General features: G+C 41.2%; 1 protein-coding gene across 1 annotated transcript in view; it reads right to left on the bottom strand.

Moving 5' to 3' along the window:
* The window catches only part of LOC308358509 (cadherin-8), a gene marked incomplete at both ends in the record, with an annotated part of 287,989 nt that extends 272,364 nt beyond the window's left edge, over positions 1-15,625 (bottom strand). Inside the window, one exon of the mRNA XM_080828719.1 lies at positions 15,374-15,625. Within this exon, the coding sequence (XP_080684845.1) occupies positions 15,374-15,625 (252 nt within the window). The remainder of the gene's footprint in view (positions 1-15,373) is intronic.
* Positions 15,626-27,872: the final 12,247 nt, after the last annotated feature.

Raw genomic sequence — 27,872 nt, 5'->3', positions numbered from 1 at the left:
CAAAAATTCTCTCCAGAGATCCAAGCCTTCAGATACAGACTTTCACTTTCTTGTCACATCTCAACCAGCAGTTCCCAGGCAAGCTGATTTCCTTTGTAAATAGAGCAAAGCTTTTTTGCCAGGTCATGGGATCAAACTGTATCCCAGGGCTTGCAATGCCAAGTGACACAGAACTGCCCTACCTTTTCCCACCCAAATCCAAGCCCGGTGAATATTCCTAGAGAAAAACTCAACTGCAAAGGACTTCCTCAAACATTAACAAAAGAATCCAACATTCTTAGTCTCCTGGCCTGGACTACGCATCATCCAGAAATGATGTGAATCTAGAAAATCACAAGGCACTGAAGGTTTTCGAGAGCCTCCTTCTGTAATATCCCCTGGGATGATGACTCGTACTCATGCAAGTTCTCAGTCTTCCATTTGCCAGCACCAGCAGGGAAACAGTGTCGTCCTTGGATTTAAGAGACCACATAAACCACAGGATTGGCTGGAATACTTAAAAATAATAATAATAATAATAATCCCATCCAGACCTTCTCCTACCTCAGGGCAGTGGCATGGAATCTTAGCACACTTTCTAGTGGAGAAGTTACCATAGGAAAACAACCACGTTCTCCAATGCTCAGTGATTCACAGAGGACTCTGAGCAGGTAGTGTGGCATTAAATACTGAGCAAAGTGTCAGAAGCCCTGGTTTCTCCTGTGGGTCTTGTGCTGTCTCAGCCACCCTCCTTGGGCCTCTGGGTTGTTGGAATGATCAAAAGAAATATTTGCAAGAGCAAACGGTGTCGTGTAAAAATAAGAACTTTTCCATATTCCGTAAGAGCACATCCACGTGCAAAGAAACATAAGGAAGAAGCAAATAAAGGGAGGGTGGGAGTGGTACAGTGTAGGCAGAAAGCAGCAAAGGGTTTGAAATCAGCTAGTTCTGCCTTCCAGTACCCATTTCCCCCACTGTACTGGCCATTCTGGGACAGTGACTAAATCTCTCTGAACTTGAATTTCTTTATCTGTTAAGGGGTGGGGGTGGGGTGGGAGGCAGAGGCAGGGGAGTTAACAACTCCATCTCACAGGACTCAGTGAAGGCTAAGTATGATTTTGTATATCCTGGAAGGGATTAGGTATGTACCAGGTGTTATTTACCTTGGTCCTAGGGAACACACATCCTTCAACTTTCACTTTGCCTACTTTTTCTTAAGCCGCGAAGAATATAATTATTCAAATGTATTCGTCAAGGAGCAGAGAGAGAAAACAGTCTCAGCTTCTTGCATGGACATTTTAGATTATTTAAGATTAAATACATAAGTTAAATCATTTCGACACTAGAAATAGAAATTCTAGGGGTGCATGGGTGGCTCACTCAGTTAAGCATCCTCTTCTTGGTTTCAGCTCGGGTCATGATCTCGGGATCCTGGAATCAAGACCCATGGTGGGCTCAGCGGGAAGTCTGCTTAAGATCCTTCCCTTCCCTCTGCCATTGCCCCACCCCCAGTCATGCTCTTATACAAGTGCAGACTCTCTCGTGCACTCTCTCTATATAAGTAAATAAATAAATCTTCAAAAAAAGATAAAAATTCTAATAAAATATTCTTGTCTTCCAATGTTTCAGAAGCCCACTCCATAATTTTAGAGAGTTACAGAAGATGTAAATGGTCCAAGGATTTACCTGTAATCCCTCCCCACTCTCCCACTTCTCTTGTCAACTAGTGCATATCAGAACAAATTATCAGAGGGGGTGCCTGGGTGGCTCAGTGGGTTGTGGCCTCTGCCTTCGGCTCAGGTCATGGTCCCGGGGTCCCAGGATCGAGCCCTGCATCGGACTCTCTGCTCGGCGGGGAGCCTGCTTCTCCCCCTCTCTCTGCCTGACTCTCTGCCTACCTGTGGTCTCTGTCTGTCAAATAAATAAATAAATAATCTTTAAGAAAAAAAAAGAATGAATTATTAGAATAAACTATGTGATGATTTCATTTAAGGACATTATTCATTTATTGCATCTGATTTGAGGTAAAATGGCCACCATTCAGTTTCTAGCACGAATTGCTAGAAAGTATATAAATTTAAAAGCCAAAATTACATTTCTGGGAAGGTTAGAAAGAAGATCATCGTGTTTGCTGGTTCACTCAAATTGTTCTGACTTCATCCCCGGTTCTGCCAGCCGTGGTTACTCAGCGAATGCCATGTGTCAGAAAGAAAACACTCCTTGTCAAAAAAAAAAGAGGCAGACCTGTGTGATCAGAAGCGCCATAAAAGTATGCATAAACCCATCTGTCCAGGGGCTGAAAGAAATTAGCCTCTTCCTAGTAAAAATCACTCAGTGGACCCAAAATCCTTTCTCTTTCTCTCTCTCTCTCTCTCTCTCTCCATCTCCCTCTCCCTTCCCCCCCCCTCCACTATCCTTCTTGCCTGATTCTCTTCCTCTTCCCTCTATTTTATTTTTTCTCTCATTGTTTCTGATTCTGTATGGTTTTAAATTCTTGGCCCCTGTGAAAGTCTCTCGGTTTCTGTTTTCTGTGTCTAGGCTCTTTTCTTGGGTTGGAACCTTTGCAATGTGACTTTCTCTGTGATTCATTATTCTGGGCTGATGCCCTGTTTGCTGTGTGGCTCTACATTTGTATCTCTCTGACCCCATCAGATCATCTCATTCTGTTTGTGTGTATTTCTGTGTCCGTGGGAGGGGGGCGCTCCTCCATGCTTACTGTTTGTTTTTTCTGGCTTCAACTTGTGTCTCTCATTCAACTTGTGCGATGGAGAAAAAGCCACAGATATTGAAATGCATTCCCCATAGTCTAGTTGGGATGTGGAATTTGGTTTCAGCTATTTAAAAACAAAACAAAACAAAACAAAACAAAAAAACTAAGAACTTTACATATGAGTTTAATGACAGGAAAAGCAGAGAAGAGGAGAGAAATGGTGGCTGTGATCAATAGAACTAGCCATTCCAAATGTCTAATGATTTCTGAAAACACCACACAAAGCTGATTGTAAATGTGCCTGCAAAGGCAGGGACACAATCAGAGGATGAGCTCTGGCAAAGCAACAATGCCCTAAGAGAAACATAATAGGGCTCACACACGCACACACACGTTGAGCATACACACGCGCACAAGTATGACAGAAAGCAAACTGCAACGAGAAATTCATTTATACTTTCAGATTCCCAGAAGCACATAAAAAAATAAAAGCAAAGAAAACTCCACTATAAATAACCTTGCCACATTCTAAATAAAGCCCCTGAGTGGCTAGGGAGTCTGACTTGCTTCAAGGAGTTACAGGATTTGGTCATTTTTAATAGCCGTGTTTGCTTTCTCACCAAATTACTTCTCCTCAGAGAATCTGCTAAAGGCACAAGGGAATTATTCTCAGTGGCCAAAGTGCACGGGTAGCAAAAGGACATGACTGGTACTGTCTAGAGGAAGGTCACCATAGTGAGAGGCTGAAAGGAAAAGAGGAAACAGAGAAGCCCATATCTATTTGGAGAAAGACCCTTGCAGTTGCAAGAGGAATCAGGGAAGTCACTGTGGAGAGAAAAGTAAATTATAGATCCCACCTCTGGAGCCTTTGTAATATTGTCCATCAGCTCAGTTTCCAAGTGTACAGGGAACTGTTAATAAATTATTGAGCATTAACACAATTAGTTCAAGCAGCTAGAGGGTATAAGCTTTTTGTATTCCTTTAGTTCTTGTCTGCTGTACACGATTTTATTTTTTATTCCACTCAACCATTCTACTCTTCCTTCCACTGTCTGATGATTCTCACTTTAAGAAGAGTCCACGAAATTGCCCAGTCATGGTCAAAGTTTCCAGTGGGCTCTCTAATGGAATGCTGCAGCTCAAGTCATGCAGAACTCTGCCCAACTCAAGGAAAAAAAAAAAGCTAGAATCATTGCACCACCGTCACCTAACCAATGGAAATTTAATTCAATGCAAATGTCTCAATCTTCTCATCTGCAAAATGGTGAGAATAACATCTGTAAATACATTTACAGCGCTGAGCAAGATGCCTAAAATGGTCGGTACAAATATTCTGCTGCTACTCTCTCTCCATTATTATTCCCTTCCTTCATTATCCTAATAATTTTAAATGTACATATAAAAATGAGAATGGGGGCACCTGGGTGGCTCAGTGGGTTAAGCCTCTGCCTTCAGCTCGGGTCATGATCTCAGGATCCTGGGATCAAGCCCCGCATCGGGCTCTCTGCTCAGCAGGGAGCCTGCTTCCTCCTCTCTGCCTGCCTTCTGCTCTGCCTACTTGTGATCTCTCTATCAAATAAATAAATAAGACCTTTGAAAAAAAAAAGAAGTGAAATTTAAAAAAAAAATGAGAATGCAAAGAAGACAGATATTGCACTCCCCTGTATTAGGAGACTAACCCACAAATCACTTTGTATGGGGCACCAGCCCTGCCCAGACCCAAACTGGCAATTTCACCTATCTCTATAAAGGAAATATAACAGAGCCAGATGCATAAGCCTCAAGGATATTTTTCTTAGGGGCTCTATACTACCTCTCTCTGCCATGAGCAGAACATAGAGAGATGCATGCCAATGAATAGGTATAGTGATTTTGCCATCAGTTAGACATCTCTAAACATATAGTCAAATCCTACTAACCTGTACATTCTAGTCATGTGACCACAACTTGATTATCTTCAGTGAGACTCACTTTTCTCATCTGCAAATTGGGGTGGCAGCTGAACCCACTGAGCACCTCCCACATGGGGTTCAAAAGAGACCAGGGGTTGCCATGATTACAGGAACAAGCTCTGGGGTCTCCGAGTCCAGGTGTAACTCCTGGCTGCATCACATACTCACTGTGTGTCTAACCTGTAACTGCTAACAGAAATAACTCATCCCTTGAGCTCTCCCCATCTGGCAATGGGGATAATGATGCCTTCCTCGGGAGTTTTGTGAGGCCTGAACAAGCAAACTTTCTAAGGTGTCTCCCATGTAGTAAACACTCAATAGATATGACCCATGTATTTTGGTTACTTAAAAACCTCCTCTTTTCCCCCACTTTGGTATCCCCACACCATGTCATCAATCTCATAGATTCACACCAAAAAGAGATCCAAGCAACACAGCTGGGCTGTTTTAGGATTAGAGAGGAATAGAAATATGCATCTAGTGTTTGATTCCCTGCCGTTTCCCAATATCCCTCAGCCCTTCTGATCAGGCTCATTTGGATTCTGCCATTGTCTCCCATGGAAGCCCAGTGACATTTGATACTCTGCAGATTTCAGAGCACATCTGCCACATTGTGGTAAATCCATGCAGAAGAAAAGGATTCCATGGGTCTGAGCAGGGGGTTGGTTCCTGTTCACTAACCCAGCGTGAGGGGTGCAGACTTTTGCCTCTGCCATCACCTGAGCTATGGAGAATTCCAGCTGCAAACTGATGTCACAGCCTATAGCATCAGGCCCCTACCACATGGGGTTCAAATGAAAGAAGCTGTGGCCCCCTCCCAATACCTTGCCTAGAGCTCTTCCAAACATCAGTCCCCATGACCCATTCCTTTAATTAAGTGGTATTCCAAATTTACTCAGGCTGGATACAGAGAACAAAAAGCATGATTCAAGCTATCCTGGGACTGACTGACAATTGACTGAATGTGTGAGAGTGTGTGTGTGTGTGTGTGTGTGTGTGTGCATGTGTGCGTGTGTGTGTGTGTGTGTGTGTGTGTGATTTGAATGTTTAACATGCACAGGAATTACCTGGGAAAACTGTTAAAATGCAGATTCTGACTCAGTAAATCAGGTATACAGGAGGTGAATGGAATTCTGCATTTCTAACTAGCCCCTAGGTGCTGCTGCTGGTCTGCAGACCCTCGCTTTTGGCCATAAGAATGTCATGAATTTTATTTCTCTTCCAGATGTAAGATCTAAGAGGACTCCTCAATGTACTGAAATGTTAGGGGAGGTAGTCGTAGCTAATGAGAAAACATGCCCACATCTTAACTAAATATTCCAATATTTGAATATGGACAAGACTGTCTTTACTATATTTCAAAATATTCAAAGACTTAGTTAGGGACTGGAATATACATGAGCAAAGGAGGAAGGGTGAGGGAGAGAAAAAGAGAGAAAGAGAAAGAGAAGGAGAGAGAGAGAGAGACTATAGGGGGAGAGTTAAAGTTAGCTATCATGAAAATGATTTTGTGAAAATTAATAAAAGGAAAGTGCACTAAAATGGAATCAGGAATCTCAGCAGGGAGAGCTCTTTCTCCCCATGTTCACGCATGGTGAACAGCAGATCAACAGGACGAGACGGGCCTTGAACCTGGATACTACCTTACTATCCCAGGAGAAGGAAAGGCTTATTGCCTCCTGTCTCAACAAGAACCCAGCCAGTGAGGGAGTACCACAACGCAGCCAATGAAAAGTCACCATACCTTTAACTCCCAGTGTACTCCAATGGATTTTTTGTTCCTAAGGGCCTTTCTAGCTTTCCCCTCTCCTCTATAAAAGAGCTACCTGTCCTTTATTCTCCGGACTCACTACGGTGTGGCCGCAGTTTGCTTATCCCAGATTGCAATTCCCTTTTATTCTCGAATGAAACCCATCTTTTGCTGGTGAAATAACTGGTAGCTTTATTTTTAAGGTGAATGATATGTATGGAAGGAAAATGCTAAAATACTAAAGAAACTACTGCCTAGAAAACACACATTGCCCTGTAAATGTTGTAATGCTTTTATCTGTCTTAAATAAAAGGATTCCAGGAGTATCTTTTCTAGGTTATTCTTATTTATTGAAAAGTTACAAGCACCATGCAGGCTGACTATAATACTTGGACGTTACAAATAGAGTTTCCCATTTCAAGTTCAAATATAAACCCTTGATTTCTGGTTAGTATTTGGTCTGTCCCATGGTAACGAAAGTCATTTAAGTACATTTAGGAATATAGCAAGGCTATGGCTGTGTGCTTTCTCTCTTCTTAGTGTTGTAAAAAATGATTAAATATTTCTAGCTCTTTAATTTATTAACTGATGACATTGTCCTTCCAAGTATTTAAATACGATTACATTTACCAAATGAGGTTCAAACTAAATAACGGTCTCTGAGACTATGTTATGAATAGATAGCACTGGTTTTAAGAAAAAATGAATGATAGAACACTGCCATTTATCTTTCTCTCATTTTATTTTGTAATGTTTTATAATGTAATAATAGCACATCTTAGAAAATAAAATGGGTAAAATTATAAAGAAAAGAAACTGATAATCCAATCACATAAACTAGGGGAAAAAAGTTTGAATATATTGGTATATTTCCTTACAGATTCCACCTTATTAATATTTGGTATTATTAATATGAGTCAGTATCATAAATTAACTTATTTGTTTTTATATGTGGGTTACATACCAATCGTTTATTATTATATATTTTTTTAATTTGCAAATTTTTTTGTCAGAAACAATGGGTAGTGCTTATAAATATGATTAGGATTCTTTCTACATTAATTTTTTTAAAGATTTTATTTATTTATTTGACAGACAGAGCTCACAAGTAGGCAGAGAGGCAGGCAGAGAGAGAGGAGGAAGCAGGCTACCCACCGAACAGAGAGCCCGATGCGGGGCTCGATCCCAGGACCCCAGGATCACGACCCGAACCGAAGGCAGAGGCTTTAACCCACTGAGCCACCCAGGTGCCCCTACATTAATTTTTAAAATCAAAAGTATTGCTGTTATCAGGGGTGAAAGGGGAGTAACTTAAAACAAATAGCAAAATAGTGAACATTTCTAAATATGGATGATCAGAGTGACCAATACACAGCGGTTCATTATTTTTGTAAATGACTTTTTCATGTGCATACTTTTTCATGTGCACATGCATGTCTTAATAGATATATGCCAGGTACTATGTTCATATCATACATGCATTTTTAAATTATAGTCTATACATAGTTTATATCTGATTTCTGGTATTTATTCAGTTATAATCATGTCCCCATGTTATAAATCTTAATAATTTTTAGTGATTCAGAGTATTCTGCTCTGTGATATACTAGGAAAGCCTTCTTGGTTGTGCAGCCATTAATGTTTCCCCAATTCTTCCCTATGAGGTTTAGCTTCATACTTGTGGTAGAAATCAATGATGTTGGGGCGCCTGGGTGGCTCAGTGGGTTAGGGTCCTGGGATCGAGCCCTGCATCAGGCTCTCTGCTCGGCAGGGAGCCTGCCTCCCACCTCTCTCTGCCTGCCTCTCTGCCTACTTGTGATCTCTGTCTGTCAAATGAATAAACAGTCTTTAAAAAGAAAAAAAAAGAAATAAATGACATTTTCTTTTTTTCTGTTTTTTTTTAATACTGATTACCTTGTTGTCATTTATTTATAAAATAGGATTACATAATCTGGCTTTTCACCCATCAACTTATGACTACAATCCTTTGCTTCAAGTGGGAAAAATATACCTGCCCCAATGGGATGACCCTAAGGTTGAGAATATATTCGAGACTTTTCTTTGAAGAAGTCTGAGTGAATATACTTCTTGGGGTATCTGCAGAGAGAAGCACAAATTATCCATCCTCTTACCCGGTCTCCAGATATGGAATGAAGCAAACAGGATGAATGTCTAGAGCTACACAGAGAAAGGATAAGGAGATGATTTGGGATTTTACTCATGCACCAACTCAGCCAATAGATACACGTGTGTTTGTGCATGCATAAGTGTGCATGTGTGTGCATTTAGAGTTTCTGCTGATCTACATGACTAATATTATTACACTTATTTATATTGGTGCCAAAAGACTTCCCAAAGCTCTGCGACGCCTGTTATTTCTAAGTCGGGACACTGGGCAAGAGGCAGACAACTCTCATTGTTTCGCCAGATTGAGACACGCGATGCTGACTTGCATTCCTGCCAAATTATTGGTGCACAGGCTCTGTCTGAGTAGGCAGAGGCTTCACGGAACCGACAGTGAATTGTTCTCACAAGGCCGAGGATACAATTTGGCTGTGGCTGCGTAGCCCAGTGCTCTTTACATGCAAACGGCCAGCAAAAATAATGGCATGTCAAGTGCAATTTTCTCGCCGGCCGCTGACACCGTAAACTGTAATACAGTGTAATTATTTGGCATCCCGTGTCCTTCATACTAAGTACCACCCAAACGATTTCCAAGTTAGAGAGAAGGGGGAAGGTTAGAAGGTCAAATTTAAAGAGAGAAAATGAGTCAGTGCCTTGGAGGGAGAGAATTATAAATAGATGTGGCATCACCAGCAGTAGAGTTATATCCAAATAAGGAACTGCTCAGAAGCCCAGGTAGGAGGGGAAAAGGGAGGAAAGAGAGCAGAGGAGTTTATGTAAGAGAGAGGATTTAGGATAGATCTCTGACCACCTGGAGAGCAAACTGGTTTTTCCCAAAATAAAGCAATAAGAGGAACTGAGGATCACAGAGCACAGAACGGGAGCTAAAGGAAACTGGGCAGAAAATCAATAGATGCTACACTCATTTTTCTTATATTGCTTTCTTTTCCTGTTCCATAGGGATTAGTATCTTAAATATAATTTCATAATCCACTATCCCATTACAAGTGAGGAAACTGCCCAAGAAAGGCTAGGTGACGTTCTCTTCCAGCTGTTTCATAGCAAAGGTGAAAAAGAAAGAAGTCAGATCTCCAAGAGATCTGCCCATCTTTGTGCCACATTTCAAAGATTGCAAGCTTAGTTCTCTGTCTCAGTTACCCTGACCCTCTCCTCAGCTCTTACAACAGTCTTGAACAGGCTACCGCCTCTGCCGGAATGCTGTCTCTTTTCATCCTTGCACTCTTGCTTCTCCAGTTCTGGCGTCTCAGTTCACACGCTCGTTCCTTGGGGGAGATTCTACATCCCACAGAACAGACCAGCTTCCCGTCCACGTGCTTCCACAGGATCACATTCCTTTACTTCGCAGGACTGATGTCTGTTTTAAAGTGACATTTGTTTTCAGGACTCTCTTCCTAACGTCTGTCTCCCTGCAGTACCTCATTACTTCCATGTCAGAGAGAGTGGATTTGCATTTGCTCAGAGTGGAGAATCGACTGGCCACAATGCTTCGGAGATAGTAAGTGCTCAATAAAATACACATTTGTAGAATGACTCAATCGACCGTCCCTGGGACTCACAGCACAGGGCTCCCATGATGACATCAAACTATTTACCTCATGTGCATTACATCCAAAGCATATGATTTTTTTTTTGTCTTAGTTGCAAGATTTGTGAAAATCATCATGGGTTTGTTTTTTTCCCTCTATCTCTTTTCTAAGACAAGAACACATAAGCATATAGGATGGAGGGTCCCATGTACCACCCTACTCTGTGCCAGAATTGGCAGAGGAAGTCAAAGCTGGAGGTCTTGAGCAATGCGGAACGCTTAGTATTTACGTGCAGAACAGGCTCTAACCCACTTGTTCCACAAAGAACTAGTATCAGGAGTGGAGTCTCTTTGGCTAATATTTGTTTCCCAGAAATTCAGAGAGAAGATTTCTGATGTACCTTGTACCATGAACACAAGCCTAAGTTCACAGATGGATTAGAATACAGTGGGATCACCATCTGCTCGGCCTCACGCCACAGGGACAGGGCACAGCCTCTGCAGTGGGGATCAGGCAGTCTGCTCAGAAAGAGATGTTGTAACAAGGTATCCATTATCACTAACTCAAAGAAAGACTTTGATTTGTTTTTAAAGGTTTATTTATTTGACAGCGAGAGCTCTCATGAGTGGGGAGAGGGGCAGAGGGATAATATTTTAAAGCCGACTCCCCCACAGTGTCCACAGCGTGGGACTCAGTCTCAGGACCCATGAGATCATGACCTGAGCCAAAACCAAGAGTCGGATACTTAACCAACTGAGCCAACCAGGAGCCCCCAGAACGACCAGCAACAATGTTTAAACTATCTAGCTGGTCTAGAAAATACTGATATGAAAGGGGAACATGAACATAATGCAAGGTCTCCTTTATTGAAAATTGCCACTTGTATTAAATCTTGCTGGATTTATACTACTTTTTGACAAATTCTCCCATTGTTTAGGTGAACTATTCCGTCATTTATTTATGCAAAATATTTACTGAGCACTTCCTACATGTAGGCAGTGTTCTAGGTTCTGGGGATATATAGTGGGAAACAAAGGAGACAAAAATCATTTTTCTTTGTGGAACACGCATTGCAGTGGGAGCCAAATCATAAACCAGACAAAGTATAGAATATGTGTAAAATATGTGAGACAATGATCTTCAGGAAGAAGAAAAAATAAAGCACAAAGGATATGAAATATTAGAGAGAGGACAGGTATTTTTTAGACAGAATGGGACAGGGAATGCTTCTCTGTGACTATGACTTTCAACATTATTTTAATTAAACAATATATAGCTGTATTGCTTCTAACTAGGGGACCCTCAGTAGTCCTGCCCTATCCCCATGACATAGCATAAACCCTCTGCCCAACTAAGATATCTAAGTTTCCACTTTACCCCATCTTAGCCTAAGTGACAAGTCATCCTTCATCCTGCCAAACACACCTAAATATCACCTCTACCTAAATCCACCTGGGATCGGATGCCTGGGTGACTCAGTTGGTTAAGCGGCTGCCTTCAGCTCAGGTCATGATCCCAGCGTCCTGGGATCGAGTCCCACATTGAGCCCCTTGCTTGGTGGGGAGCCTGCTTCTCCCTCTGCCTCTGCCTGCTACTCTGTGTGCTGTGCTCATGCACGCTCTCTCTCTCTCTCTCTCTCTCTGACAAATAAATAAATAAAATCTTGAAAAAAAAAGGCATTAAAAAAATGACTTAAATAAATCCACCTGGGATAACTGAAAAGATTCTTCTTTGGGCTCCCAATGTCTTATGCTCACCTGGTGATGTACCTATCTGTCTGTCCACCATTGCAACTACAAACACGTACAATTAAGAATACAATTATGGGGGTGCCTGGGTGGTTCAGTCAGTTAAGCATCCAACTCTTGATTCCACCTCAGGTCATGACCCCAGGGTCCTGGGATCACACCTTGCGTGGGGCTCTGTGCTCAGTGCAGAGTCTGCTTACCTCTCTCTCCCTCTGCCCTTCCCCTCTAAAACAATAAATCATTAAAAAAAAAAAAAAAAGAATATAATCATGGCTACAATTACTATGTGTAGAGACTATGCGGACTTGATTTTATTGACTCTTACATACTTTATTTACTTGGAAAGCCTTTGAAGATTTTTAGTAACTTCTCCAGGGCTAACACTCAGAAAGTGGCAGAGCCAAAGTTCAGACTTCTGGAGAGCACATGTTTGAGGGCTTGTTCTTTCTCTGCACCCGGCTGTCTAGCAATACAGTAAAAACACACAATGGACAATGTGAGGGTATGTGGGAAGCTCTGAAAACCCAATCACTCCAAAACTGGCTCTGCGCTTGAGCGTGACCTCAGCCTGCATCGTGGAGGCCCCCCGTCATCCTGACTCACAGGAGGGTCTTTTAAAGAGCGAGGATGCTCCTAAGTAACTAACGCTCCTTAGCCAGTTCCTGGGGAGATGCTCAGCAGTGAAGTGGTTTCAAGCTGGATGTGGAAGAGTATGCATGGAGATCAAGGCGGGCACCTTGATACAGATCATCCCCACGCTCAGCCTGACTTAAAATCTGACGCAGTCACCTGAAATGTAGTTTTGGCTTCACTACCACCCAAGAGCCTCAAAGGCTAAGCTACAGTATATGGGGAGCAATGTTCTTTAAGGGGAAATACGTATGATTGGAAATGTTTGCGACAATTTCTTCAGGAAATAAGTTTAACTCTGATTTAACAACTGTTTGTGAACTGGCCAGGGTAAAGGAGGGAGAAAGAGCTAATTCATAAAAACAGTCATAAAGACTCAGGAGCATTTTGGCCGTTTCAAAATCTTCGGGTTCACTACCAACATTTCTGTGATTCAAAGGAAAAGGAATTGCTCGAATATTACGAAGTCACAAATCGATGTTGAATGTCTGGCTGTTTGCTTTTATCTCTATTACTTAATTTAAAGAACGAGTTAAAGTTAGTCATCAGGCTCCTATGAATCCAGAACAAACCCCAATTTAATTACTTTTTCTATTCAGACAAGTACGGAAAGTTCTCCTGGGCATTGCATGTTCGGTTATTTATATTATATAAAATACTATCACACTGGTACTTCCATAAAGAAATAACCAATACAAATGGTGAGAAAACATTCACCAATTACACACGGATGCACGTGCTTATAGATCCAGAACTGCCTATGGCAGAAAAACGACTTGCCTGAGGCAGGCTAAAGTTCTAAACATCTAGGAAGTAGGACTTTATGGACTCTGCACTCCATATTCAGTAACTCCTTTTTCAAAAAAAAAAAAAAGTATTAAGGATTTTATTATTTATTGGTTTTTTTTTAAGATTTTATTTTTAAGTAATCTATACACCTGGCATGGGGCTTGAACTCACAACCCCGAGATCAAAAGTCGCTTGTTCCACTGACTGAGCTAGCCAGGCAACCCTGTATTCAACAACTCTGAAGTGCAAATGATGGTTTAAACACTTGGCAGCTAGTTACTAAAATGTGATAGGCTATGGTGGGTAAAATTATGGCCTTGGAAATCCACAACTTGATCCAAACTCAGAATTTTTCCTATTTCAATGATATTGTTTTATTAACCCTTCTAGGTCCCAGTTTCTGTATTTACAAAACAAACAAAAAACATAAAGCTGGTCAAGAAGCCCATATTCAAAGTCCACTGGGCCAGGTGTTTCTGGAAATTCAGAAGTTTTCACATTTCGAAACATATGAAGGCACGTAAACTGTATGGTAAGCAGCACCCTGAGCAGGGCCTGGGTAGCACCCTGTGGTCAAGCACATTAACATTTCCCCCAAGAAATACATCAACAGTCACAGTAATGGGATGCATGATGACTGTAAACAGCCTCAAGTCAGTTCTGCTACCCGAGTTCGTAACAGGCATACAAAAAAAAAAAAAAAAAAAAAAAAAAATCTTTCAGAGATGTTTATATTTTAGACATATGAGAAAAGGTGTGCAGATGTATTACATATTGTTTGTATGTGTGTGTGTAGAGAGAGAGACTTTACATACATTTATATGCACAGAAATGGGTAAAAAGCTATTGTTAGAATCAAATAAGATTGTGCCCACAAAGTGCTCTTGTATTAGTGGCCAATACCTATTACACACTCAACACTGGCCAGAGTGTGAGCTCCTTGAAGGCAGAGATCATGAATTTATTCACTGATACACTCCCATGTGCCTCAAAGAGTGTCAGACACACAGAAAGGGCTTCATGCATATTGAGTGATTCATCCTAACTCCTCCTCCAGGTTTCCTTTGTTTAAGTAGACTAACTATATGAAATGATAAAACATAATCTTTGGAGACTCTCAATTTGTTTTGCCAGACAATGAGGTAGAAGCAGGAATGTACTCAGAAGTTCCCAGGAAAACACAAAGAGTTAACCTGGGTCTTAAAGATTAATATTCATTCTTATTCTATTTTCTTCTTAATCACTGCTTGTGGGAAATGAATACTGTTGGGCATGATTCACTTCTTAATCTGACTTAGGAAAATCAACCACTGGCAGGCTTATAATTGGAATTCCACCTAGGATGACCATGTGTGAAGCCTCTGAACGTTTCTGAGGGAAAAACATGTATTGTCTTCAATAACCAACGGTGTCATTCTGGAAAACACTTATCTACACAAGGAACATTTGTCTAACCTGCCAACAACAACAAAACAAATGGAAATCCACCAGCAGACACAAGGCACGCACGGCACGGTCTGAAATTCTGATTGTGTACATTTGATCCCATCTGACAATGAATGAACTAGTTTCCTCTAGCAAATTTTACTGAATTACAGCACAAAGCACTGCGAACCATCCACCAAGAATTTCCCTTTCTCCATCCTCGCTCGGTTAATGACGGAAACAACAAACCCACCACAAAACTGAAACAGAAAAGGAGAAAAAGCTACCTGCAACTAGAGAGACGTGGCCTCAAAACAAAACGAAACGAGTAACATCTTAGGAATTGAGATCGTACAAATTCAAATTGAACAAAAAGGTATACCTCTTCCAAACACTTAAGCTAGAGAAAAAGTTTGGCGTGCAGACTTCTTGTACAAAATGAGAGAGAGAAGCGTATCTGTATGTGCATTCCACGGGTATTACTGTACCCAATGGGGTGGAAGTGGTGGGGGAGATCAGCCTTCACCAGAAGAGCAGTCTGTGCACATTTAAAACTGTTATGCTGGGATTATCCATGTTCCTGAGGAAACCGATAGGTAACTAACCATCTGGCCTAAAGAACTACAGCTAAGTGTGCCAACCATCCTGACAAGTCTGATGTTCGAGATCTAAAGAGGAGAAACAGATCCTGAAATCGGGATCTGAAAAGCTTCGCTTACCCGGCCAACGAGAATCGGTTCAGGTCCAGAAAACTCTTCCAGGACAAACATTTGATTCCAAACCCAGCCTCTTTTGGAGCGGTTCAAAATCCGCTGTTCTTCCGTCAGCCTGTTTAGTTCCAAAGGGGATCCACCCATTAAAACTTGAGACTGATTCATCGGAGCCATGTAAATGCAAGGGGGAAGAGTAATCCATAATATTATTAGTGGAGTCCAGAGATCCAAGAGCATTTCCGCTAGCCGTTCTGGCATGGTCCCACCAGTTAAGCAAATCACCACGAAAATGAGGACAATTACTTTTTTTGCCTCCGGTCTGCAGCCATCCAATTCATCATGCAGTGTGGACCATTTACTTACAGCTCTGCCCCGTGTTTATAGCACAGGAAACAGACATCATCTAAGCCGCTCTTCTAAGACGACCATCCATTGGTGTTCCTTTTCATTGGAATTGCCTGTGGAAACAAAGAGAGAGAGAGAGCTCAAGATCCACGGCAACAGGTCTTCAAACACAATCACCTTTTAAAAGCACCTAAATGAAGCACAGCAGACATTTCCCAAACTCTTTGAGTTTAAGAAAGGGGATCTGAGGAGTCGGAAGGAACAGATCCTCTTATTTTTTTAAGTTCTATGTAGATGTTAGTATTTATTTTGTATCGATGTTGCTTATCACAAACTACGTAAGCAACAGAAGTTTTTTCCCTTCCTCTGACCCTCCTTCCTTCCTTGTCTCTCACCAACCCTTGCTTTTTTTTTTTTTTTAAATAATGCAAGTTGGGGCATGTGCAACATAGTACATAGAAGAGACTGCATGCTCCTTCCTTTCTTCCTTCCGCCCTCCTTCCTTCTCTCTCTCTCTGCTGATTTAAAGGTTAGTCCTAGTTCATTCTATGCTGAGCTGTATGAAGAAACTAGCCTCTAATGGGCAATTTTTTTTTTTTTAATTTACACATGAGAATGGGAAAGGAAATTTCCCATTTTTACAGTCTTAGCTGCCACAGGGCATCAGAAGGGACGGTCCAGTTCAGGGTGCAGAATGCAATTCTCTGCCAGGATGCTAATAATGAGTGAATAAAATTAGAATGTTCCCAGAGAGAAATTCTGTAATGTCCGGCATGTATGCTATAATCAGGACGGTGTCAGGGCTCCCATTCTAAATGTACAGTTGGACAGGAGATTTAAATTATGAAAAGCTCCTTTGGGAATGAAATATGGTAAAAATACAATTTTCAATTGAGGAGATTCAGAAAGGGATGGGCAAAAAATTCCCCATTACCTGAGGTGTCAAATACATTTTTTTGCTTACCTTCAGCGTGGCGAAATGTGTTTCTTCCCTCTCAAAAAAAATTATTTTTAAAGAAATAATGTTCACTACAGATCCCAGAGAGAGAAGCCTTGCTGAATTAGATTAAATGGGAAAATAATTCCTCAAGACACCACCGGGATCGGTCTGGCTCAGGGAATTCGTAATGGGGTAGGGAACCTTTCACCCCTAGGTCCCTGGTTCCATTCTGGCTCAGAATGGGAAAGCAAGAAAGTCATTAACAGTGGCTGGGCCAGTGAGTGGCCTTCGTGAAGCCAGCTGAAATGGCAGACTCGCATTCTGCTGCAAACACAGGCTGTATCTGATGGAACGAGATGGCCAGAGGAATCACCAGCTTGTCACCTTTTGTCAGGGCCCAGCTCCTACTGTTTAGCTCAAGGGGCCCCACCCTGATGAGTGCCTAGGGGAACCACTGCAGACAGCAGTTGTTTTGTAGACTGAAGAGAAGAAAAGCTTTCCACAGGAAACCAGCTCAGGGAAAACAAGAGCCCAAGACCAATGTCTTCTACTTCTCCTGGAACTGTAGCACACCCAGGGAAGACCAGCTTTCCTGGAAAGCAGATTTCCCACCAAGACCGACTCTCTGTGCGGGTGTTGAGAGCGGACCTCTGCAGGCTTCGGATTTAAAACAAAATGTCAAAGTTCTCAATAAAACTACCTCCAAGTATTAGTATCTTTCCGAATTGCCAAACTGCTTATTTATTTAACCAGCATCTACTGCGCAGCCATCGATCACCCTGCCCTCTCCTAGACAGGCGGCTGGGGTGGTGCTGGGGAGCACCGTGGACTGCGCTGGGGAGGCAGAGAAGCCTGTGTTTGAACTCTAGCTCCCCCCACTTGCTGTCTCTGTCCTGGCGGATGGAATACTCAAGTTCTATGAGCTTCCGTTTTCTCTACTGCAAAATGGCAGTAAGAATTCCTCCAGGCAGGAGAGTGAGTCAGAATCAACCGTCTTACAAAGCGGCAGGAACTCACGGAAAGCGCTCACTGAACTGGGGTTCCGGTGATTGTTTCCTAAGGGAGACCATGAAGGTGCTATTGATGTGGTCCCTGACCCTGGGAGACTTTGGTAAAAAAGTCAAATGAAAGAGCAGAGGGTTCAGCTGTGTGACCTCTACAGGAGGAGTGACACAGGGCACTCAAAACCTTCCAGAAGGTGAGATGTGGCACGGTAGAGGTGGTGCTGGGGAGGAAGGGGAGACTGATCCTGTCCAGGTAGCCTCAGCCTATACACTTCTCAAGAAAAAGGGCACAGAGTCTCTCCAAATTCACCTTCTGCATGAAGGCCATCCCTGAATGCTCAAAAGCCACGCATGCCCTTCTCTCGGACCAAGGGCTACAAAGACGAGAAGCCTGAGTGGTTTGTGAGTTTCCTCCAGCACCAGCCTGCCTGGGGACTGAATTTTAGTTAAAGAACTGCACTCACCAATTTCATATCTGGGGGACAACCACCAACAATAACAGCAATAACAACTATACTAATACCTAACTGGTTTATTTTGAGGGTGAAAAGAGGTAATCTTGTTAAAGCAATAAGGAAAGGCTAGAATGTACAGTTATTTTTAAATTGTGCCAAATACTGTGAAAGTATATTCAGGCATCTGCTCTGTTGTTAATGATTCTGGGATAAGAAAACTTAATCCCATTTTAAACACATAATAGACACTTCCTTGATAGAAGCCACCAAGGGGCACCCAGGACAGAATGTGACAATAACCTACCAGAATCAGGTGAAAAGTGATAAAAAAAAAACCCCAATTATATAAATAATTATATACAATAGCTTCGTTAGTTAGAAAGGATGTATTAATAAAGGAATATATGCATAGCCAAAAATAGTACCCATTAACACAGTATCTTACAGTTAGATAAAGCTTACTGTGCCTCACACTGTTTTGTTCAAAACTGAGGCACGGAAGTATTAAAGGACTTGCCCTCCTCACCCCCACCCCCCCCAAAAAACCCACCTCCAGTAAGGAGCAGACCTTACTTGACCCTAGGTAATCTAACTTCAAAATTCTCTTTCTTAACATAACCCCTTCTCTCATTATATAAGTATTTGATGCGTGTATAATGACTGTCAGGGACTAGAGATGGTCAAACAGGTCAATGCTCTTCTCTTCAGGAAACGAAGAGGCTAATGGGTACAGACTATGAAATAGAGACAATATTTACTGAAATGCAGCCTGAGAAGGGTTAGGGAAATACACAGTGATAAGTATGCCACTCATCTTGGCAGCATTAAAGAAGGCTTCCTGGAGGAAGAGGCATCTGAATGTTGAGGAAGAATTACCCAACTGGGGAGCAGGTAGGTGTGAAAGGGCATTTAGGTCAAGCAATGAACAAGATATAAGACCATCAATTAATCCAGAACATCAGCATTACTTGCTACATCTTCTAAGCATCTGCTCACTACCCACCAAATGCATAACTACTTATGGTTTCCACAGAGTACCTGTCAATTAGGATACCCTCTTTTCTGCCAGTTCTTTGTGACGAGAAGAGCATGTCTGATTTCTCTAAGACGTGGGGGAACAGAAATATGTGCCATCCCATGGACAGGGTATGGGAGACAAATGAGTGATATTCTAATCCAGCTCTACATTTTTCAGGGAAAGTAGGAATGATTTGGTGGCAGATCTCTGGGAAGAAGTTATCCCTACTCTATGGAAACCTTTCTTCATCCATACTAATCATTTCCGCCACCCTCCCCAACACAGGATTTCTAGTGCCCTCCAGACCCACCCCCCAGACTTTGCCAAATTCTTTTCTTTTATATAAAGATTTTTAATTTATTTATTCGACAGAGAGAGATCACAACTAGGCAGAGAGGCAGGTGGGGGGGGGGCAGGGAAGCAGACTCCCCGCTGTGCAGAGAGAGACCAACAACCCAACAACTGACCCTGGGCTCAATCCCAGGACCTGAGCTGAAGACGGAGGCTTAACCCACTGAGCCACCCAGGCACCCCCAGACTTTGCCAAATTCTTAAGTCACTTGTACTATTACTTGAATTTTATTGAAACAGGCCTAGTTATTTTTTTAGTATCTATTTTAAAATGGAAAACCAATATTGTTTGTTAGAAAAAGATTAACAGTGAACACTTAGGAAGTATTTCAATAATATCAAATCATCAACTCACACACATACATATATAGGTCTATGGCAAATCACCAGTAAAGACTATACATATATATGTGTGTGTATACACACACACACACACACACACGTGTGTGTGTGTACTTGTATATATTATATACGTTATATGAATGTATATTCATATACACACACATTATATGAATACACATAGCTATGCATATATTTACACCTCCTCTTCAAAATAACCATAATGTAAATATTATTACTTTATTATCATCATTCCCATTTTAGGGATACACAAACTAAAGCACAGAGAGATTATTATTTTAAATAATGTTTTATTTGCACTCAACTAAATACTATCAAAGCCCGAGGTCATTTCTCTGTTAAAAGGGAAGGCCCACAACAGTTAGACACAAGGGTATGCTGTTAAATATTTAAGTGGCTCTCAAAAAGAAAAAAAAGAATCCTTGATTTTCCATTTCCATAATGTAAATACTTCCTCCAATTTTAAGCTCTCACTGTGGCCACTAACAAGTTCTGGCAGTTCCTGAAACGTTAACAATCAGCTCCTAACTAACCCTCCTAAGAGTCCCTTCCTTGGCTCCCCCCACCACCCCCCCCCAGGTGGTGCTTCTCAAACCGTAATATGCATACAAATCACCTGGCGATTTGCTAAAACACAGATTATGACCCAGTAAATCCAGGGTGAGGCGGGTGACTTTGTATTGCTAATCCTGTCTCCCCTCAGGGCAGATACTGTGGCTTGGGTTTGAGAACCACAGTTTGAGAAGCCTGGGGTTTGAGCAAGTAAGATCACTTCCCAACTCCGACCTTTTCCTTAAAATAACAAAGCATTTACTGGTGTGGTATCAAGTCATTTCCTCCACGCTCACGCACTGCTGACCATCCCTGTGACAGAGGAGGACATACATACATCAGACTTTGAGAACCCCTGCCCTGGTGGTGTGAATGAGTAGAAAGGATTCTGCATGATGTCATAACACCCCCCCAGCACACATACCCCTGTACAATTTTTTTTTTTTAAGATTTTATTTATTTATTTGACAGACAGAGATCACAAGTAGGCGGAGAGGCAGGCAGAGAGAGAGAGGAGGAAACAGGCTCCCCGCTGAGCTGGATCCCAGGACCTTGGGATCATGACCGGAGCTGAAGGCAGAGGCTTTAACCCACTGAGCCACCCAGGCGCCCCTCCCCTGTACAAACTTTATGCATATGGATTGGTGAAACTGTCCCACTAACTGGACTGTTCCCGCACACATACACGCTATCAGGGGGTGGTGAAACTTGGCCTTCATGTCAGCAAAGGATGCCCTGGAGAGTCCACCTGGAGACAAATGAGATTCTGCTGTGCCAGTTAGAACCACACTATTCATACTGCTTGCACCCTGGCCACAGGCAAAGCTAACGTCCTCTTTGATGATCAGAAAATAGCTTTATAGGAATTCCTGAGATGCAACCAAACATTATGTCCCTGTTATCAGAATTAATAAACATTGTGAACAGTAACTACATACATAAACTGCTTAACTCTATGCAAGGAAGAAGAAATTGAGCAAGGTTGTAAAGCTTGGGTAAAAAAAATCAATTTTTAGATTTTCCAACCACAGTATGTATGTCTGGCCAAGCAATCCACTTCATTATAATGTTGCTGCATTGATTTACACCCAGATAGTGAGATGAAGAGATTTTACAGCCTCTCTGGAATTCTTACAAGTAAAAAAGTCTTTAGACTTTTCCCCCTAAGAAAATACCTTCTCTTGGGTAAGAGACTTGCAATCTGCCTTTTCATTCATACACACATTTTAGAGATAGTTCTAATTACAGCCTGGGTCTTACTTTGCTGACCCCAACATTTTTTTAAGGTGAACTAGCTCAATGCTCAGATATGTTAAGTTATTATGCAAAAAATACATCGCACCATCGATTTTGTAAATAACGTAGATTAAAGTTCCAAATGGTAAGCCACACGCTGATAGGTGAAGTCAAAAATAAAAATGGGCTTTTACAGACACTTTAGGATTCAATCCAGCAGATTATTGTGGTTGACAGGAAATTATGCTTTTATTATCCACTGAGCTTAGCAGCCACAATATTTCACAGAAGCAAAAATGACACACAGGACCAGAGAGTTTCTATTAAAAATGTTTCTGACCTTGAATTTAGAACCATTAGCAGGCTGCTTCAAAACAGGTAAATGCACATTGAATTCAAAGTGGTGTTTCAGGAACACAGACGGGTACCTGATTCAGTGTGTGGCCCAGAGCAATTCACGCCAAGCTCCGGATGACGAGAACAGAACAGGCAGGGATATATTTGGGTTTTAGAGAGGGATGATTCTTGCATGGGTCCAAATACAATTCAAGAGAATTCTCTTTTCTAAAGCCTTGAGAATTCCCTGAGCAGATTCCCTTGGCAGACAGAGTAGGATTCTAGATTTGTTGTTTATCTGTATTCATCTCCCCATCAGCCACAGCCCCTCTGGTCATTTTCCCTTGGTATCATATCATATCCTTAATCCTGATATTTATCTATCCAAAAGCATATATCATTTGCTTATTTTGCACCCAGAACACCTGCCAAATCCATTCTGCTCTGTTACTGACACGCTACTCTTTCTCTTTAAAGTTTCACAATTATTGGTTACCTTTGCAAAAATAAATGCCGTCTCCTTTTCAAGGGGTCAGAACTTGTTCTCCACCTAGAAGCTGATCTATTTGTTATAGAAATTTCAGCTTGGGATGACCAGGTCTGTGACTAAAACAAGGTCATGATAAGGCCACTTTTCTAGTGTTATAGACCCCGACCTTAATTCATAAAAACTTTCTTGAAATCATGAAGTTAAGATGTTGAAGATGTGATTCTTTTCTGTCAGACTCTCTTAGGGCAGAACTGGATTGAGATCGTCTCACAAGATTAACAGAAGACCCATGCTTGTTGATTGAAGTCCCTTGTTGGTTAAAGACACACTAGTGCCATGAAGTGATTTTTCAGGACCAATTTAAATCCCTTCTTCTCCATTTGAAAGACACATCCTTTGCTGCCTTTAAATCATCTGTTCAAAACTTAACAGTCAGAGACCTAAGGAGTGAAAACAGTGTGCTTGCCCTTTGTTGGAAGAGGGCATCATGAGGATGTGACCACCAATGGATCAGAGAGCTGGGCCAGGGGTTCAAAGACTTCTTATTTGATACTCCCCTGTCCTTGGAACTACATGCTACCTACCCACTGTTCCCTCCCTGGAGTTACTTCAAGAACTCAGCGTTGAGGACGTAAGGTATTATTGAGACCACCTGGACTGAACACATGACTGAACCCCATGGAGATGTCTATATAATATCTTAAGATTTGGGGCACCTGGGTGGCTCAGTTGGTTAAGCATCTGCCTTCAGCCCAGGTCATGACCCCAGGGTTCTGGAATCAAGCCCCATGTCGGGCTCCCTGCTCAGGAGGGTGTCTGCTTCTCTCTCTCCCTCTGCCTCTCCCCCAGCTTATGCTTTCTCTCTCTCTTTCTGTCAAATAAACAAATAAAATCTTTCAAAAATAAATACAATCTTAAGAATCTAGCAGGGAGCTGTGGAGATCCACTCATCTTGCGACAACCTGAGAGAAAGCCTCATATGTGAGTTCCCTTGCGTATTAGAACTGCCACCTACCAGTCGCAACTGTTCTGCTTTCTTTGGTCACTCCTTGCCCTTTGTGTACAGAGGCCAGTTTCAGAGTTCATTCTGGGAACCCCCAAGGTTGTGAACCAAAATGCTTTAAATCACAGAAACCAACTGAAATCAACCTTACCCTTGTCGATTAGTAAGATAGCTGACCAAGGGAAGATCCATGACACAGTGTTTGAAAACATCCAGTGTGGAGTCAAAAGCAGTTTGAATCACTGTTTTTTTTTTTTTTTTTAAAGATTTTATTTATTCGACAGAGACAGCAAGAGAGGGAATACAAGCAGGGGGAGAAGCAGAGGGAGAGGGAGAAGCAGGCTTACTGCTGAGCAGGGAGCCCAACGTGGGGCTCGATCCCAGGACCCTGAGATCATGACCTGAGCGGAAGGCAGACGCGTAACGACTGAGCCACCCAGGCGCCCCTGAATCACTGTCCTTTAATTCATAAGATATGGGGAAATGTATCTCAATCGTGGCTGATGAGGGAACTGAAGCTCTGGGTTTCATACTCTCTAACTTGAGGGATTGTGGAAAAATTAAAGCATATAAAGCTCTATCAATGTCCAGTAATAGCCACCATGTATTGAATATTCTGTGTGCTTTACAAAGACTCGATTTTTTTTAATACTTCATTTCAATTTTTTGCTGTGTACATCACTGGGGGAACTCTCAGCATTCTATTTAGACAAGCAAATAAAAGAATTTCCCATTCTTTAAAAAAAAAAAGAGAGAGAGAAAGGAACCATGTTGGATATGAATTAAACATTTTATAAATAGGTTTTCCTACCCACAGCTAGCACGCAATTAGTGACTTCATAGTTTTATTAAGCTTCTAAAGGGCAGTATTTTTATCCCTTTCCCAAGAGCCAACCATGTCTCCTCTTTCCATTGAACACAGGGCATTGTCTTTCATTATTCTCTGCTGAGAGGACAACACACAAGCATTAAACATTCACATGGAACCTATTCACTTGATAAACACTCAGTGAAAAACACAGCCTGCTACATCGCATTGTATAATTGCACTACGACCCAATTTTAACCACTCCATGGCAAACATTTCATTGGCCAGGTACTTTTACAAAAAAAAAAAAAAAAAAAAAAAAAATTCTGTTGCATTTTATAATCATCTACCTTCTTATGAGAATGGCCCAGTAGGGAGTCCCTACTAACTCAAAGATGAGGCCAAAATGATTTCTGAACACTATTCAGAAATTTGCTGAGTGAAGATAATGCTAAGCAGAGACTAGGTTCAGATAGTGTCTTCTCCCAAAAGTGTTCAACAAATGTTTTCCATTTATTTCAGTAAATGTTGGCATTACTGATGATGGCTAAAAATCAGAAGCTCTCCCTTCGCTTACATAATGGGGAAATGGTTAAAATCACTTATATCCCATAACCAAGACTATAGAGTCTATAATACTGAACCTGAAATGCAGCCAAGTATCCCAGCATAATAAGTCAAGATTCTGTCAGTTAGATTAAACTGTATAGTAACCACCCTTATGAGCGCACCTTACTGTCATTCTTTCATGTTTAAAAGACTTTATAGGTTAAAAACCACCCACTGATACTATTACCATGAACTATGGACACAGATGATGGAACGGGTACCAGCAATCATTTGACAAAAATAATACTGAGATATAATGTAGAATGCATAGGTCCTGAAATTAATCAAAGTGCTTATATGGATTCTAAGTATACTACCTTCAGTATACTCTCCTACATAGTATACTAGGTATATCATCTTCCCCCACTCCATTTTAGTGAAATTCAAAAATAAGACAAACACAAGTATGTGTTACCATTCTAATCAAAATAGGTACAAATTAACTTTTTCATATTTTTGAGCATCCCCAATATGAAGAAGGAAATACTTGAACAGAGAAAATTAAATTGTTTGTCAAGCTGAAATAGCCATAGAGAAATAAGGAGGAGAATGTGTCCTCGTAATCTTTATATCAAATTCTGGAGATGAATTTGCATGTGTAAGAAAAGCATTCCCTTATGACATTTCTACCACCACCGCTTCATCTACTTATGTTATTTGTGTCACATCAGGAATCAAATAATCATATTTTATGCATTAATCCATCTAAAAAGACGCAATGCATGGAAAAATGTTACATTATAACATGTAGTAAGACAGGGATGTGCTATAACATTTTCACTTAATGACATCTATAGAATAAGATTCCACTTACTATCCCTTTGCAATATATTCAACATGCTTAAAATATGAATAAATACATCCACGGAAAGACCTTACCATGGATAATATATTCTTTTCCTCTGTGTACACGTGAGTGCCAGGAGTCCTGCTGATAACTCAGCAGAGAGGAATATAGAATTGTCTTCTAAGATGTTCTGACTTGCAGTTCACATGAGGTTAACATGAACTGTTCCATTGAAATATAAAATATACTAAAGAGAGGCAAAGGGGGGAGGGAGAGAAGGAATAAAGAAGGAAAAGTCCTTCCCTTGGTTATTTTCTACATCTCCAGCAAGGGGACGGTACGGACACGGAGTTACACATGTGACACTTCCGTAATTTCGAGTATTCTCCCCAATAAAACACAGCTTGAATCCCACACAGTTTAATAGCATTCTTGGTGTAAGTCTGGTCTTGAAGGCACTCTCCTTTTTACAAAGCTGAATTATGCTTTTATGTTCCCATAGCATTTAACAAGTGACTTCGAGGGAGGAAAAAATATGCTTTGTGGAACGTGAAAAACTTGATTTAAAAAAAGAGAGAAGTTCTATCCAAAGATCAACTTAGGACAATTTTTCCAATTTCTGTAGAGAAAATCGAGGCAGACAAGTCACCATACCAGACTTTGGATATTATCCCACCCTAGCCTTTAGTGAAAATCTCCTAGTAAAGGGAGAGGGGGCAGTCTTTGCTGTCGACGCATTAAATAAATGTATACTTAGCACTAACTCTGGGCTTAGCCTCAACTAACCATCATTTTAGCATGTCTTTGGCAGAGAGGGTAGGGAAGTTTGAAGGTTCTCAACCCAAGTGTTATTCTTTTATGATGCATTCCAAAGAGATATAGAAAACCACATCTATATACTTCTACATAGCAACAGAACTTAAAAAATAACAAGACTTCTAAAAGCAAGAAGGTGGAGGATATTTAGGATAAGGAAGAGCACATGCCATTTAAAACTCAGGAAACAAAAGCTCGGGACACGACAGAGAAAGGAAACAGTATTGGTCCTATTGCTTTGCCGTGAAGTGGCATGGGAGATTCAGCTAGAGGCAGCACATGGGAGAAGCAGCTGAATGGCATCCCTTGAACTTATTTCTTTTCTGACCTTTTGAAGTTGCCAGGTTCAACTAATTTTCTCCTCATGGTTATATCTGAAGCCGGTTCCAGAGGCAAGAACCAACAGTTCAGCAGAAATATATTGCTCATCAGAACTTTCTCTGGGAATTACGTGAGAGAAGACTAATAAATAGCTCTTTGGTTAATTAAGGCCCACTAATTCAGAGGACAACCTTGTTCCATCACAATATTGTTCTATTTCACAAATATACAATTATGGGATTCTGGTGAAAAAAATTCCAGCACCGCATTTTTTTTTTTTTTAAAGACACTGGTCAATGTACACATTTAAGATGCCGGGAGGGGAAAATCAAATAACCCAGGGCAGATGAAATGGCAAACGGATCATGATAAAACTCTCAGACTTGACCCATTAAATGAGTGAGTTGTCTAGGTACGTTTTGAAGTTTTCTAGAAGTAAATTTCCTGTATCTGTGTGCATGTGTGTTCATATCTGTGGGTGAGTGTGGACCACACACAATACAGAGCAACGGAGACCGGCCGTGGTTTAATTCTGACACTGTGGGTGTTGTATAATACACCAAAGTTAGGAGTCTCTTCCTAAACTAAAAAACAAAATTAGTCCATGTCAGCTGTGAACGCAACAGTGCTGAAAACAAAACAAAACAAAATTGTGCCATTTTTTCTGTTTCTCCGAATAACTTTGTAAGCAATATCAAATGACTGAAGCCACCATCAGCAGCATCACTGAGCACAACATTTTCAAAAGAAAGTCTTGAGACTTTAGACTACATCCATAATTAAAAGGCTACTCTGATTATGCCCATTCCTTGATTTGTCAAACACAAAACTTTGCTGATGGACCAGAAAAATGTGATGGGAAATATAAACCGAATGTCATTTTATCCCTGAAAATTGCTTCTGGTTTTGCATGGAAAATTTGCTCAGATTGGGATGCTGATGAAGCCGGAGGTGTGCCACCTTGAGTAGAAGAAGGAAGGATTTTTTTTTTTCTTAAAGCATTAATTTATTTATAAGGTTTTCTGAACAGTTGGTGAAGTATCGATTCTAACTTTTCCCTACGCAAGCGTTCCC

Source organism: Martes martes (assembly GCF_963455335.1).
Source record: "Martes martes genome assembly, chromosome: 17".
NCBI classification, from domain to species: Eukaryota; Metazoa; Chordata; class Mammalia; order Carnivora; family Mustelidae; genus Martes; species Martes martes.
Note: the sequence above shows the minus strand (reverse complement) of the source record. Positions and strands in the feature narration are given on the sequence as shown.